Below are 13,902 nucleotides of genomic sequence, written 5' to 3'. Positions count from 1 at the left end.
AAGTAGCCGCCACTTTTTGTGTGAGTACTAAAACTTAAGGCTGGGTCCAGCCACACCCCCAAGTTTTTTACCTCTGACACTGGGATAGGGGTAACACCCAGTTTCTTTACTTTTGAAGTAATCTCAGCATCCGACTTTAGCCTAAGGTGTTTAAGCTAAAGCACGGGTGCCACCATTACTACATAGAAGTAATAAACAGAAAAAAACAAGCATTGGCTCACGGAGAACATCAAAGCGGCCGTGAAAGTGATCGCGATCAAGCGCGGCGCCCGCGCACATGCACTGTAGCTCTAGGCTGGCCATGGTAGCACTTTTTTGAGCCCTCACAAAAAGTCTCGCCAGACCAGCGCATGCGCTGGGTCAGGCGAGAACTAAAAAGGTGTGTGTCGAGGGGGTGGGTTTTACAACGCTTCAACATAATCCATGTGTATGCGGTATGTTTCAGGAGGTCTCTGCATAGGGATTCCAAGTGACAATATTGATCCTATGGTCCCGAGTTAGCTACGCTAGTGTTAGCGGTCTATTTCTATGGCCCTATCACACCCTTGTTTGAATACAAATTGTTGCACTTACACATATTCTAAATGAGTGCATGGTAGAGTAGTCTAAGTATGGTAATTGATGCAGAGTTATAATCTAGGAGCAGATGTGATGATCACATGAGTTCCTTAGGTTTCCTTATACCTGGGCGGCTCTTTTCTCACAGACCCTGTTCTAATTAGCTACGACCCAAAACCCTGTGGCATTCTGGGGGGTGCCCATGCCCTCTTTTCTCAGATACAGTGTTTCCCATTTTGCAACTATCCACTATTCCTAACATGCCATGTTTCCACTAATTACCGGTCAAGCTTAGCTATGCTTATTGGAGGGGCCTCCCTTATCTAAGGCCTCTAGATTCACCAGTTAATAAAAGGCAGGTGACCCCCATTTTCATTGTGGTTTCAAGAGGAAACAGGGCATTGTCCACTGTCATTCATGTATCACAAGAGACAGCAGGATGGAAAATAGGCTTATCCTTCCTTCCTCTGTGATTTACTTGATGTCCAGCAGTAATATAATGACAAGTAGGGTTAGTCGAAATAAAACTATAGCCCCACCTCAGATGGGGGAAAAACAGCTATGGTAAAAGGGAACACAAACGGCAATACACAAGGATGCTGCCCAGGGCAAGATAGAAGATCCCAATGATGATGCAAAGCACATGGTGTGGTTGAGGATTCATTATCACCTAAATTTTGGTGTATTGGAAACTTGACACCAAAAGGGAGGGATTGAAAACCAGTTTTCGATTCTCAGAAACATCACAATATACTGAGCAGAAACGGCAGGGTGTCTTCTGCCTCCATCAGTTCCACAAGGAGTCCCTTGGATCTGAAGCAGAATGACAATAGCTCCCAGTTTTCCATTTTTGCTTAAAGACAGAAACCAATCTATTGCCCTCCTTTTGTTTATTAAGGAAAATAAATAAAATATACAACAGTGATTTCGAATAGATACCCATGCTATCACTATAGTTGTCAGACCAACAGACAACACGACTTCATGTCCAGGTTTCTTAATCTAGCAAATTTTACATCAACGCTATCATTTGTAGTGCTCAGTTAGTTTTGGTTTTAAGTGCTACAGCATTCCAGTAATGATGTGTGTCTTATAAAGTGAAATAAAAATATATATTTATATAATGTATATGATTAAGTAATATAGGGCAAAACCCTACACAGTTATCCAATGTAAAAGTGAAGTGTACATTTCACAGATCGCTAAATCTGGAAAAATACTACTCACAATTATATTGATTCAGAAGTCAGAAAAAATAACCAAATTAGAACAGATGCCCTCTAAAAAATTAAAAAATAATGAAAAAAGTAGTAAGGAAAGGAAAATGAAAACATACCAACAAATCAGGAACCTTAACTAGAAAAATATCTTGGATTTTAAAATTGCATGCCCTACAGCATTTACAAATCTAGAGGATAATGTTAACCCCCCCCAAAAAAAGGCTTATTATCTATGAAAAATAGAAAGCAAGTCTGAATGAGGGACATACGTTAGAGGTTTAATTCATGCCATTAAAATCCAGAGTTCTAAAAACCTGAAAACAGCTGTAACAAAACAAAATCTAAGATGACCAAAATGTAACATTACAAAGCAATAAGACTTACAATGGCCAACAATGTGGAGCGGCACTACAGTAAAGAAACACTCCTGTGCCAGCTCCATCTAGACCCTATGAACATCACTTCCCGTCCTAGTTATTGAGCACCATTTGCTAGCACCTACATTTACAACATAAAAAGAACTGTACCTCTGGAACGTTTTCCGGGATTCTTGGACATCTCTGGTCGAAAGAGTCAGCAACATGAGATTGCAATGAATCAGCAGCAGCTCTTTATTGAGTGACCTCCATATAGTTTTATCTGACCCAACATTTTGGAGAGATTCTATATAGTCCTGTAAGTTTCAAAAGAAGAAGGGAAAATGAACATGTCAAATATGTAATTTGTGTTGATAAACATTGATCAATGAGAGTAACAACTGAAAGTATGGACAGAAATGAGGTGACTGAATCATGCAACTGTTTCACTTTCTACAAAGGGAACAAGCTATACTATACAACTTCCTCTTAAAGTGGAGTTTCAATACTTCATAGCCGATAAATTTTGTAGAAGTGCACTTATTGTGCTTGCAACTGATTAACAGTTAGACCCAAGATGGCAGATGTACATTTTTAAGACCCTGGCAGTACTCGCCGAAAATGCCCTTTTAATACAATAATTGCAAGCTTACAAGAGATAAAACGGACCAAGGAATACCATTCGAGTGATGTAGTATAAGGTTTCTTTGGATGACAGGAGGCCATGGAAAGCCTGCAGTTAGTAGAGAGATCGTTCACAAGACTTAGTGAGTGGAGCCCCCCCCCCCCCCAAATTGTGGAGTTATTTTCAGGGTGCACAGAAGTGGAGCAAAAGACATTGCGTGAAAAGCGAGGTAAGACAGATGGCTTCCTCCAGGTGGCAAAAGCATACAAGCATTGGCATAGCCAATAGGTCTTGCTTTTGGGACCTTATAAGTATTTAGTTATGAAGCACAATATCCTTGGTGCAACAACATCAACAGTTGCATGGCTAAACACTTCTAAGGTCCCAAAGGCGAGACCTATTGGCTATGCCAATGCTTGTTTGAATGGTTGTTGGGGGGGGGGGGGGGGGGGGGACTACGAATCTGCTGTAAACTCACCTTTCTAGATCCATACAGATTTTGGACATATTTATATTGTCTTGCAGGTTATTGAAATATCGTAAAATACGCCCACATTTTCAACGTCTGCCTGAATTTCCAGGATGGTAGGAAGGACCTTGTTATAAGCTACGGGAAGTATTGAAACGGTGCAAATGTTTTGTGCAGCTGGTTTTAAACTTACACAAATGTCGCACAAGTTACGCCCTGACATTTTTTGAACACGCATTTGTTCCTAATTGTAAAGGGTAGATGACATATTGACACACCTGTGCAGTAAGGGGAATAGCGAGCTCAAATGTAGTTGTAAATACTGTTCTCACACTTTATTCTACATTACACGGTGCAAAGGTTGTAATCAAGCGTAACACATCACAGTATTGTACGCAATGCATTTTTTACTTTGTGTTTTTTTTTTCTTCCAATTGACTATGGACTTCAGAATGAGGCTGAAATGTAGAAACCTCAGAAAGCTAGGAGCGTAGCAAGTATGCCATGGGCCCTGTAAACAAAGAACATGGCTCATTTGACTACTAGGGGTAGGAATATACAGTAATTACAAGGGTTCAATGTCCCCGGTGCTACTGCACCTGCTGCACCAATGGTATTTACTTGCAGAAAGGCAGGAGGAATGCTCAGGCAGGCCTGCGAGACGGTGTGTGATGTCACAGATCCAGGCATATAAAGGCTGTTGAGTTTTACAGACTGTGAACCTTGACCTCAGGACTCCAGTTCGACGGGTTCATAAATCCTATATAGCTTGCTTCGTAAATATTCTAGTAAGTCGAAAATAAATACAGCGAGTGCATTTTTGTGTACATTTTTCGTTTATTTTTTGGCACAGGTCCATGAAACATTAATAGTATTTACCCATAGAGTTAACTTCCTTTATATGGAGAAAGATGAAAATATTTCTGCAATTTTTCAGTATTTTTTCTTGTGTTTGTCCCTGAAATCAGCTGTCTCTGAAGTCGGGCAGAATGTGTACTAACGGACCTGTGACAGCTGGAATGCACTGCATATAAAAACCCTTGCCCCTTACATTCATGTCAAAGACACAACTTTAATCACAGCAGCTGTATCTGCAGTGGTGTGTAATCCTTTTACAATCAATTGTGTACTTGGTGATTTAAAAAAAAAAGTTTGTATTTTGTCAAATGTTATGCTCGATCATGGCTTAGGCGCATGGCCATGTCTGAGTGAAATGCTGTTAGACAGGTGCAGTACTCCGAGCTCTGCTAAGCAGAGTAGCTATGCTCATTAATTGTATTTATTGGTTTATTCTTAACATAGTTTCTTGCAGCTACAGCTGAGTGTTTGTATCATCATAAAACTCAAATTTGCATGTGAATGTTCCAGGTGACTAGTTAAACAAGGCACTGGACTCCCACGGCCCACTGGGTTAACATGCCCCGCTGTGGGCACGTGAGGCGGAAGGCTCAAGTCCTTCAGGGGCATCAACATTCCAGACAACGAGGTGGCCCCTATGCCCACCCAGTCACTGCTGCCACCGTCACAGAGGGGCAACTGGCACGACGGGGCTTGAAGAAAAGATTCCTTAAAAAAAAGGGAATAACAAAATAAGCATGATGATGCAGCCACTGGGCAATGCCACTTTGTAGACAAGTGCATGCGTTAATCATGCATGCGCTTCTACAAAATGATGCAATACAGCAGCCGTGTCTTCGTACATTTTATGCAGCGAATAGTGTGAGTAAACCGGGAAACTAGAGATACAACCGGCAACAAAAGTACAGGGAACAAAGAGAAAGCTAATGTCAAGAATGGTGAACAGGGGGGAGGAGCCTAGCGCTTGACCAAGATGGCCGCGTGAGCCCTGAGCTCCCGCTACCCTCGCGCCCTCCGGCACTTATCCTGTCCTAAATCCTGATTTTTATGCACGGAATCTTGCAGATGAGTCACAGCTGGGGCGACTGACGCTGTCCGGGCGAGGATCGCCCACCGGGGACCGAAGTTGTGCATGGCGGAAGACTGCGGCCTACCTCCGGAGGATACCAGGGGCTTGCGTTGGCAGGATGCCCGGCCACTAATTGAACAACAGCGGCCCTAGGAGGTGGGAACTGACGGACGGATGCCGCTGCGCTTTCGCTTTCTCGCCCTTTGTTTGCTCTGGCTTGGGAGCGCTTCACGCACATCCTCCTCTGTCTGGAGGACTTCCACTCGGTCCTGATTGACTGTTGTAGTCCTATTTGACCCTGTTTCCTCTAGCTGCGTGAGGGACGGCCTTTGGCACTTGATTGTCCTGCTGTTCGGGATGTCGACCAAATCGGAGGCGGACAGGTCGAAGTCTAAGGCTACCCGGCGGGGAGGCTATACCCAATCCAACAACATGGATCGTTATGCCCAGCAGAAGGGGTCGCCCGGTGGATCGGGACAGTCGCTGGAAGCGCAGAAGGCCGATTCATCCCCTGCCTCGGAGCTATCGCTGCAGGATATCAAAGGGGCGATAGATGGGATGCAATCCTCGATTGGGCGACAGTTTGAGACCCTGGCGCACAAGGTGGACATGATTCTGATTGATGTCAACTTGATTCGCGCGGACCTGGGCAAAACCAACGAGCGGGTCAAGTCCCTGGACCTCAAGACCACTGGTCTAGCGGACGATGTCTCGGAACTTCAGGCTGAGGTTCGTAAGTTACGAACCGCGAGTGACCTCTCCGCCCGCCGGCTCGACGACTTCGAAGGTCGGGCCCGGCGCAATAATGTGCGCCTTATTGGGGTCCCGGAAACCTCAGAGGATCTCTCTGTGGATTTACTCGTCGAGGATTTGATGGTGAATCATCTCGCGCCTAAGGGCCTCAGCAAGTTCTTTGCGGTGGAGCGGGCTCACCGAGTGCCTGGAGGACGGCCTAAGGTGGGAGCCCCCCCGAGACCGATTGTAGCCCGGATCTTTAATTTTCGGGATCGAGACGCTATCCTGCAAGCATCGAGGGTGACAGGCCCGGTCTCTTTTCAGAACGCCTCTGTGAGTTTTTATCCTGACTTCACCCAGATGGTGCAGAAACAGAGGCAGAGTTTCCTGGGGGTGAAGCGGCGGCTCAGGGATATGGACCTGAAGTATGCCATGCTTTTCCCCGCCAGGTTACGTGTGGTGTATGAGGACCGGACTTTCTTCTTCGAATCACCGGACATGGCAGGGGACTGGTTGGATGCGCTCCCTCGGCGGCAGCCCGGCCGGGACAGCGTGGACGGAGCGGAAGGCGATCGTGATGGACAGAAGTGATACCTCCGGTGTTGGCACGTATTGACTCAGCCCCGGACAGTGACTCGCACCTTCCTGCAGTAATGGGAGGGCGGCGGGGGGGAAGATAGGAGCTCTTTCCTCCCTTGGGGTACTTTTTGTAGATTTGTTTTTGATAGGGCGACAGGCACACTGCAAGTTGGGGGGGCTATGTAAGCTGACGCAGGGAGGAGGGGGGATTTGGGATGTTGGGGTTGTTGTTGGGGGGGGTGTTTCTTTTCTTGCAAGGCGTAGCAATTGTTGTCAGCATTGTCCGATCATGGTTCTCCGGGGGGGGGGGGGGGTGGAGGTCTCTTTGTGTTCGGGGATGGGGGATAGGGGCTGAAGCATAATCAGCTGGAATGTTAATGGCTTAGGGGACCGTATTAAACGGGGAATAGTCCTGCAATTCTTGAAACGGACCTCGCCAGATGTGGTCCTCCTGCAGGAGACCCATCTTATAGGGAATACGTGTTATGCACTCAACAGAAAGGGCTATAAATTCATTGCTCACTCGGGGTTCTCCTCGGGCTCCAGGGGTGCGGGCATACTTGTTAGAGCTTCCCTACCATTCGAGGTGGATTCCACCATTGCTGATGACAGGGGGCGCTTTGTGGCTGTGGCGGGGAGATGGGAGGGCAGAACGTTGGTATTGGTTTCTGTTTATGTCCCTCCTGCCCTGCAGGCCTCCACATCGGCTGATCTGGGCAAGGCCTTGTTGGAACTCCCCGAAGGGATGCTGGTGGTGGGAGGAGACTTCAATGCGGTTGGTTCTGGAATGCTTGATAGGTGTCCGCCCAGGGACACCGGGGGTGCTCAGAAGTGGCTTCCCGATTTTATAGACACTTTTGGTCTGGTAGACTGTTGGAGGCTACGGCACCCCACTCAGAGACAATATACCTTCCATTCCGGGGCCCACGGGAGTCTCTCCCGGATTGATTACTTGCTCACTCTGGCTGCGCACGCCTGTTTGGTATCTGAGGCTAGGCACCTGGCACGGGGCATTTCTGATCATTCACCGGTGTGGGCCCGCTTGAATATTGGCCGGGTGGCGGGGGGCAGGGTGGCTCCCATTAACCCCTGGTATTTTCGTGACCCCAAGCTGCGCAGTGCGTTGCTGAAGTCAGTTGACCGTTATTTTCAAGAGAATCAGGGTTCAGTCGAATCTGCGGTGTCCTTGTGGGAAGCTTTTAAGACTGTGTTGAGAGGGGAGGCCCTCTCCCTGGTAGTGGCCGCCAAGCGGCAGAGAGATGCCGAGGTGACGCAAGTAGAGGACGAGATAGCGGCTTTGGAAGTGGCCTTGGAAGAGGATGTTACACCGGCCACACTGCATAATTTGAGTTTGAAGCAACTGGAATATAGGGATCTGGTGACGAACGCTGCTCAGACCCTTCATAGGGAGCAGCAGGGTCGACTGTATGATGTCGGCGATAAGGCCGGGAAATTGCTGGCATGGCTGGACAAAAAAGAGCGTGTCAATCGAGTGGTGCCGGAGTTGTCTACGGATGGGGGAGAGGTTGTTACTGACCCTGACGGTATAGTTCAGTGTTTCTCGGACCATTTTCGCACGGTATACACCTCGGTCTCGGATAGGCCGACTGAGGATTCGTGTGACCTGTTGCGGGATATCGCTCTGCCCTGCCTTTCTGCCATTGATAGGGATGACCTCGATGGTGATATAACTGTCGACGAAGTGGCGGGTGCCATCCGCGCATTGCGCTCCGGTAAGGCCTCGGGCCCAAATGGTTTGCCGGTTGAGCTGTATAAGCTTCATCCGGATAAGTTGGCTCCTCACCTGCGCGCCATGTTCGTGGAGGCGCGGGTGAATGGGTTTCTTCCGCTCGACCAGCGGCTGGCGACGATCGTGGTAATACATAAAGATGGTAGGCCCCGTGACAAGTGTGGCTCCTATCGGCCGATATCACTTCTCAATGCCGAGCCGAAAATCCTTGCTAAGCTCCTTGCTAACCGCCTGGTCCGGGTGCTTGGCGACTTGATCCACCCGGATCAGTCGGGCTTTATCCCGCACCGTAACACTGCACTGAATCTTAGACGCCTTCATGGTGTGATTGCCAGGACGGGCACGATGCGGGAGCCGGCTGTGGTGGCGTCCCCTCGATGCCACGATGGCCTTTGATACGGTGGAGTGGGCGTACCTGTGGGCTGTGCTAGCCAAGTTCGGCTTTGGGCCTGGATTTGTGGGCTGGGTGAGGTTGCTCTATGAGGGACCTCTCGCCAGCGTCGTGGTGAACGGGCGGGCGTCGGCACCGTTTGAGCTCGGGAGAGGCACCCGGCAGGGTTGTCCCCTGTCGCCGTTATTGTTCGCTCTTGCTCTTGAGCCGCTGGCGGCGTGGATACGATGGCACCCGGACATACGTGGGATTCGCTGGTCGCCTGACCACGAAGACCGTATTTCACTTTACGCCGACGACATTCTGCTATACCTCGCCTAAGAAATCTCTGATAGTGGTTTGTGACGTCTTGACTTCTTTTGGCAGAAACTCTGGTCTTGTCATTAATTGGGGGAAGTCCTACTTGTATGTCCTGTGTGGTGATGTCCCGCCTGTCCCGCGCAACTGCCCGCTCCAGATAGCCCAGCAGGGCTTTTTGTATTTGGGGATCTATATTTCCATCGATCCCATTTTGCGATACGAGAAGAACTTGCTCCCTCCCTTGGCGCGTCTGCGGCGGGACGTGGCGGGCTGGCGGCGGTTGCCGCTTTCCCTCCTTGGCCGTGCCGCTCTGTTCAAGATGATGTCTCTTCCCCGTTTCCTCTATGCCCTGCAGAATACTCTTGACTGGGTCCCGGCCAGTTACTTCCGTGAGGTTGAAAGCCACCAGCGCGCGCTATTGTGGGAAGGGCGTCCGCGTATAGCGATTGCTAAGTTGACGCTTCCGTGGTACGACGGGGGTATTGCGCTTCCGGACATCCGACGTTATTATTGGGCCACCCAGTTGAGTGCGATTAACCATGGTGTATATGGTCCGGCGCTGAGCCCTGGTTTCGCCATGGACCGATGGTTGCTACGTGGGGGTAACTACTCCAGAGCGCTGTATTCGAAGTCGTCAGACTTAACCCTAACGGGGCCCACCAGGGTGGCTGTGCATGTATGGAAGGTTGCGACGGATTCACTGGGCTGGAAGGGTAAGCTTACCCTCGCCACCCCTCTATTTGACTCCGATATTCTGGGTAAGCTTTGGCATACAAAAGGGTTTGAGAAATGGGACCTGATCGGCATATCCAGGGTTGGAGACCTCTTGGTTAAGGGTAGGATAAAATCATTCGAGGAGCTGCAGAAGGAGTATGAGCTGGGGAGCACGGAGTTCTTCCGATACGCTCAAGTGTTCCACGCCTTGCGGTCAGTTCTTGTAGACGGGGAGAAGGTGCCCGAGTCCTCTCCGTTGGAGGACCGGATCCTGGATGGCCATATGCCAGAGAGTACGATCTCGCTCATTTATAAGAAACCTATTAATGTTCGTGCAGATCTTCTTCTAGGGTTACGTGCTCAATGGACCAGGGATGGCCTTGAACTAGATGACGAGGACTGGCAGTACGCAGTTTCCTCTCCCAAAGAGGTCGCGATCCCCGCGCGCCTGCGGTTGGTGCAGCTTAAAATACTCCATAGGGTCTACGTGACGGGGCCCAGGCTGGTCCATATGGGTTTTTCTGAGGAGGGCTTATGTAAGAGAGGCTGTGGTATGGTGGGCACCTTCCTACATATTATTTGGGAATGGGGTGCGATTATGGAGTTTTGGAGGCGCATCCACGAGGTGATGGGGGAGGTGACGGGCATCGTCATGCAGCCTGAGGCGCGGTGTTGTCTTCTGAATGTTTGGGGTCCTACTGACCACGACGCGGCACAGACTCAGTGGGTGACCCTGGGTAACATGATTGCCAAGCGCGACATTGCTCGTCTGTGGGGCTCTAATGGGCCACCTACATTGACAGCATGGATGGAAAACATGGATTGGAGCATGTTTAGGGAGAAGACAGTGTATTGTGCTCGAGGGCGCCCTCGGAAATGGCATTCTGTATGGGGGCGCTGGAACCAGTACAGAGGGGCTATATGCCTGCCCCCGGACCCGGATCCGCCCGAGGAGCAGCTTTCCCCTTAGCTTTCTTTCCGGCTTTGAACTTCTTGCTGATATGTGTATGTTTTCTTGAGTCTGACTTCCCCTCCCTTCCCTTACTACAGACCTGTGCCTGTTAGACGAAATGGGGCTCGCCTCCCCTGATGAGAACCCCTTCTGGTGCTTACGGTACTCATCGCCTTGCTTGTGTTTAGGTTTGGATTTGTGTTTATTTAAAACAGAACCTTCGATTCTTCTGTCATTGGAATGTTGACGCTAGCATGTGTTGTGTTTTTAAAGCTGCCGTACCTCCGGGTTGTCAGCTGAATAGCTGTGTCAATGATTTTACAGAATAAAGGTTTTAAAAAAAAAAAAAAAAAAGAATGGTGAACAGACAGAGAGCTCAGGGAACAGAGCTGAATAAGAATGAACGGGGAGAGAGAGAGTGAGACTATAGAACAGAGAGAACGTGAAATACAGACCGAGAGCGTGCAACGGATATAGAAAACACGGAGTAAAGAGTGAAAATCGGAAACCGAAAGTTGGAATAGAGTGAACAAAAGAGAAACAAAAGGCAGGCCCTCTTCAAAGTCCTAATCTCTCTAGTGAGCCCAGGAGACCCATGAAGTCATCCCATTATCGTCTATCACAGGAGGGGTTGAGCATGGTGCCCTTCACTGTTTGGAAACAGCATCAAAGTAAACAGGCCCAGATAAACAGAGGAACAGCTCAGGGTCAGCAAGCCCGACTGACTGTAGACAGGCCACTGACTGGATTTGATGAAACATTACGATCAGTACGTGACGTCAACAAACACAACAGATAACGTCACAACACAAACTAACTGGTGAACCTTCGCCAGGAATTTGAGTGCACAAAATAATCAAAATACTGCGTGTGTGCTTGTGTCACTGTGGACAGTTTATTCTATTGTGGGTGCTAGGGAGTTTGAGAGAGAGAGAGGCAGAGAGTGACAGCAAGAAAGAGGGAGAAAGAGTTTTTCCCTGAAACAGATCGTGGATAGACAGGAGTTCAAGGCCTACCTCCTCCCCACATCCTCCTTGTGGTTTTATTTGTCTCTCTACCGGTAGATGTGAAGTGTCTGGACACATCAGGATGACTGATGGATTGACTTTCGATGCAGAAGAGAATACTTGTGTTGTGTGTGTGCCTGGTGAATCGATTCTAGGTTTGTGGATGCGTAAGAGAAATGTGTGTGTTATATGTGTGCCATGTTGCAGCGATTATACAATGCAAACCACCAGAGGGGTTGCTTTTGTGTGAAAGAGTGGAATTTGAGGCAACATGGAAGATGATGACGAAATAAAGAACCAGACATCACAGCAAGAACAAACAGCACCTATGCTACTGGCTTATTGAAATACTATCCCTTGTGCCCAAGTAACTAGCAGGCATAAGGAGTTGGGTAACTTGCTTTCCACGGGGACTATAAAGCAGCATCAGGCACTAGGATGAGCGAGCAGAAGGATTTTAAGTCACCTGCACAACTTCGAGATGAAGGGACAACAAACAGCACACGGAGCGGCCCTGCGTTTCACTTCTACCACAAAGACCGACATCTGAGATCCCAAAGTGGCAGACAGATGCCACCCAGAGCAAGCTGCCAAGGACAAACACTGGATTAGCCTGGAGTTCGTTATTAATACCAGGTTTGTGAGATTTCCAGGTAATCGAATTTCAAAACTTAACTCTAGTAAGACCGAGAAGTCCATATAAACGGTCAAACATGCACAAAACGTTCAAAATCGCATCATAAAAAGAAACTAAAATACAAACAATTTGCAATCATTTACCACCAGCGTTAACATGTTAGCGAATCAAGGATCGCTTGACAAGGTAAATAATGAAGGACCAATTTGTAAAGACGGGCGGCAGTTTGGCTCTCAAAGCAAAAAAACAATGACGGACGAATCGGTCCTTAGAAAACTTACGAATATGCCCGCATTTCCCCTCACTCGAGCAAATGCAAGCAGCTCACGCCTAAAATATCCATCAAACAAAGACCTGCAATGAAGGGAGACATTTCTCTGGGCAGTCCAATAATAAACTTTAAGTCCGTGACTAAACAACACCCGCTCCCCCCCCCCTAAAAAAACAAGCATTGGCCGCGCGGCAGTAAAAGTAACGCCGCGCGGCCCTATAAGCAAAAGTCATCACGATCGCTCTGAAAGCGGAAGTGATCGCGATGAGGCGCTAAAGCACAATTTTCAAAGTGCTGCTGAAGGCTAGCAGTTTGCGCGTGCATGCTCGCGTGAACGCAAGCGCTAGGCCAGCCAGCAGCACTTTGAAAACTCATCTACAAAATGTCTCTCCGATCCAGCGCATGCGCTGGGCTCAGCGAGACCTAAAAAGGAAATGCAGAAGAGGCCTAGGAGTTGGTTCCAGCATAGAGAGAGCTGTAAGAGGAGGCCAGAGAGAACAGGCTGCAGGCTCAGTGGAAATGAGACATATTGAGGCTCAAGAAGCACGGCAACGAGGAATCTCAGCGGTGGCCCACAACAACATAATACTTCTTCCATCTCCCTCTGACCAAACCCCACACTGAACACAAATGGGACAAGCTATGGACTAACAAGGTCCATCAATACAGACAGGTTTAGAAAGAAACATTAATGAGACAGGGAGAATACACCTAGCAATTTTCATGTCCTGGGCGCCCCCTTCTCTGTGGTAAAACATGCTATCATCCAAAAGAGATTTAGTAAAATGAAAATCCATTATTGGAGCGGAGACCGAGGCACATTCAGAATGCAGCCTGAGAGGGGAACGCTCTGGAGTTGGACATTAAAACAAAAGGGGACCTGTAAAATGAATACAGTCAAGGCACCAATGCCACGACCACGGAGGTCAAAAGAGCAGAAAAGCCTTAACAAGTACTACACCAGGGCAAGTCCAGATCTAGTATTATATGTCAAAACACCACAGGCAAGTGGCACTGTATCAGGAAAGATTACTCCACGCTGACAAAAGACGACTTGGGAATTATGCTGCAAAATCTATTCAAACTTGAAAGAAGACCTAAAACAAGAACTGGGCGCAGTCAAAAGTCCAGTCATGAAGGCGATCACCAACCGCAAAACGGAAGTGGAGAATTTGGGCCAAAGAGTACAGGTGTTTGAGGGCAAAGCTGAAATTACTGAGAAATCAGAGGAGCACAATTCAGATAAAATATTCAAGAATGAAAGCCACAGTGTTTGTGCAAGAGAAATGTAAGGATTTAGAGAACCGGGCCTGGTGGGACAGAACAAGGTAAAGAAATGTAACAAAGGAAAAGGAAGGGAACTGATGTTATGGACTACTTACAATCTTTGTATGAAAAGAAAGCACCCCTG

General features: G+C 48.2%; 1 protein-coding gene across 1 annotated transcript in view; it reads right to left on the bottom strand.

Moving 5' to 3' along the window:
- Positions 1–13,902, bottom strand: part of RGPD4 (RANBP2 like and GRIP domain containing 4) — a 795,990-nt gene that overhangs the window by 722,549 nt on the left and 59,539 nt on the right. The window contains exon 6 of the mRNA XM_085622637.1: positions 2,306–2,451. Within this exon, the coding sequence (XP_085478763.1) occupies positions 2,306–2,451 (146 nt within the window). The remainder of the gene's footprint in view (positions 1–2,305; positions 2,452–13,902) is intronic.

The sequence above is a fragment of the Triturus cristatus genome, chromosome 8 (genome assembly GCF_964204655.1).
Source record: "Triturus cristatus chromosome 8, aTriCri1.1, whole genome shotgun sequence".
Lineage (NCBI taxonomy): Eukaryota > Metazoa > Chordata > Amphibia > Caudata > Salamandridae > Triturus > Triturus cristatus.
The sequence above is the reverse complement of the archived record's forward strand: the minus strand, read 5'-3'. Positions and strand labels throughout refer to the sequence as shown.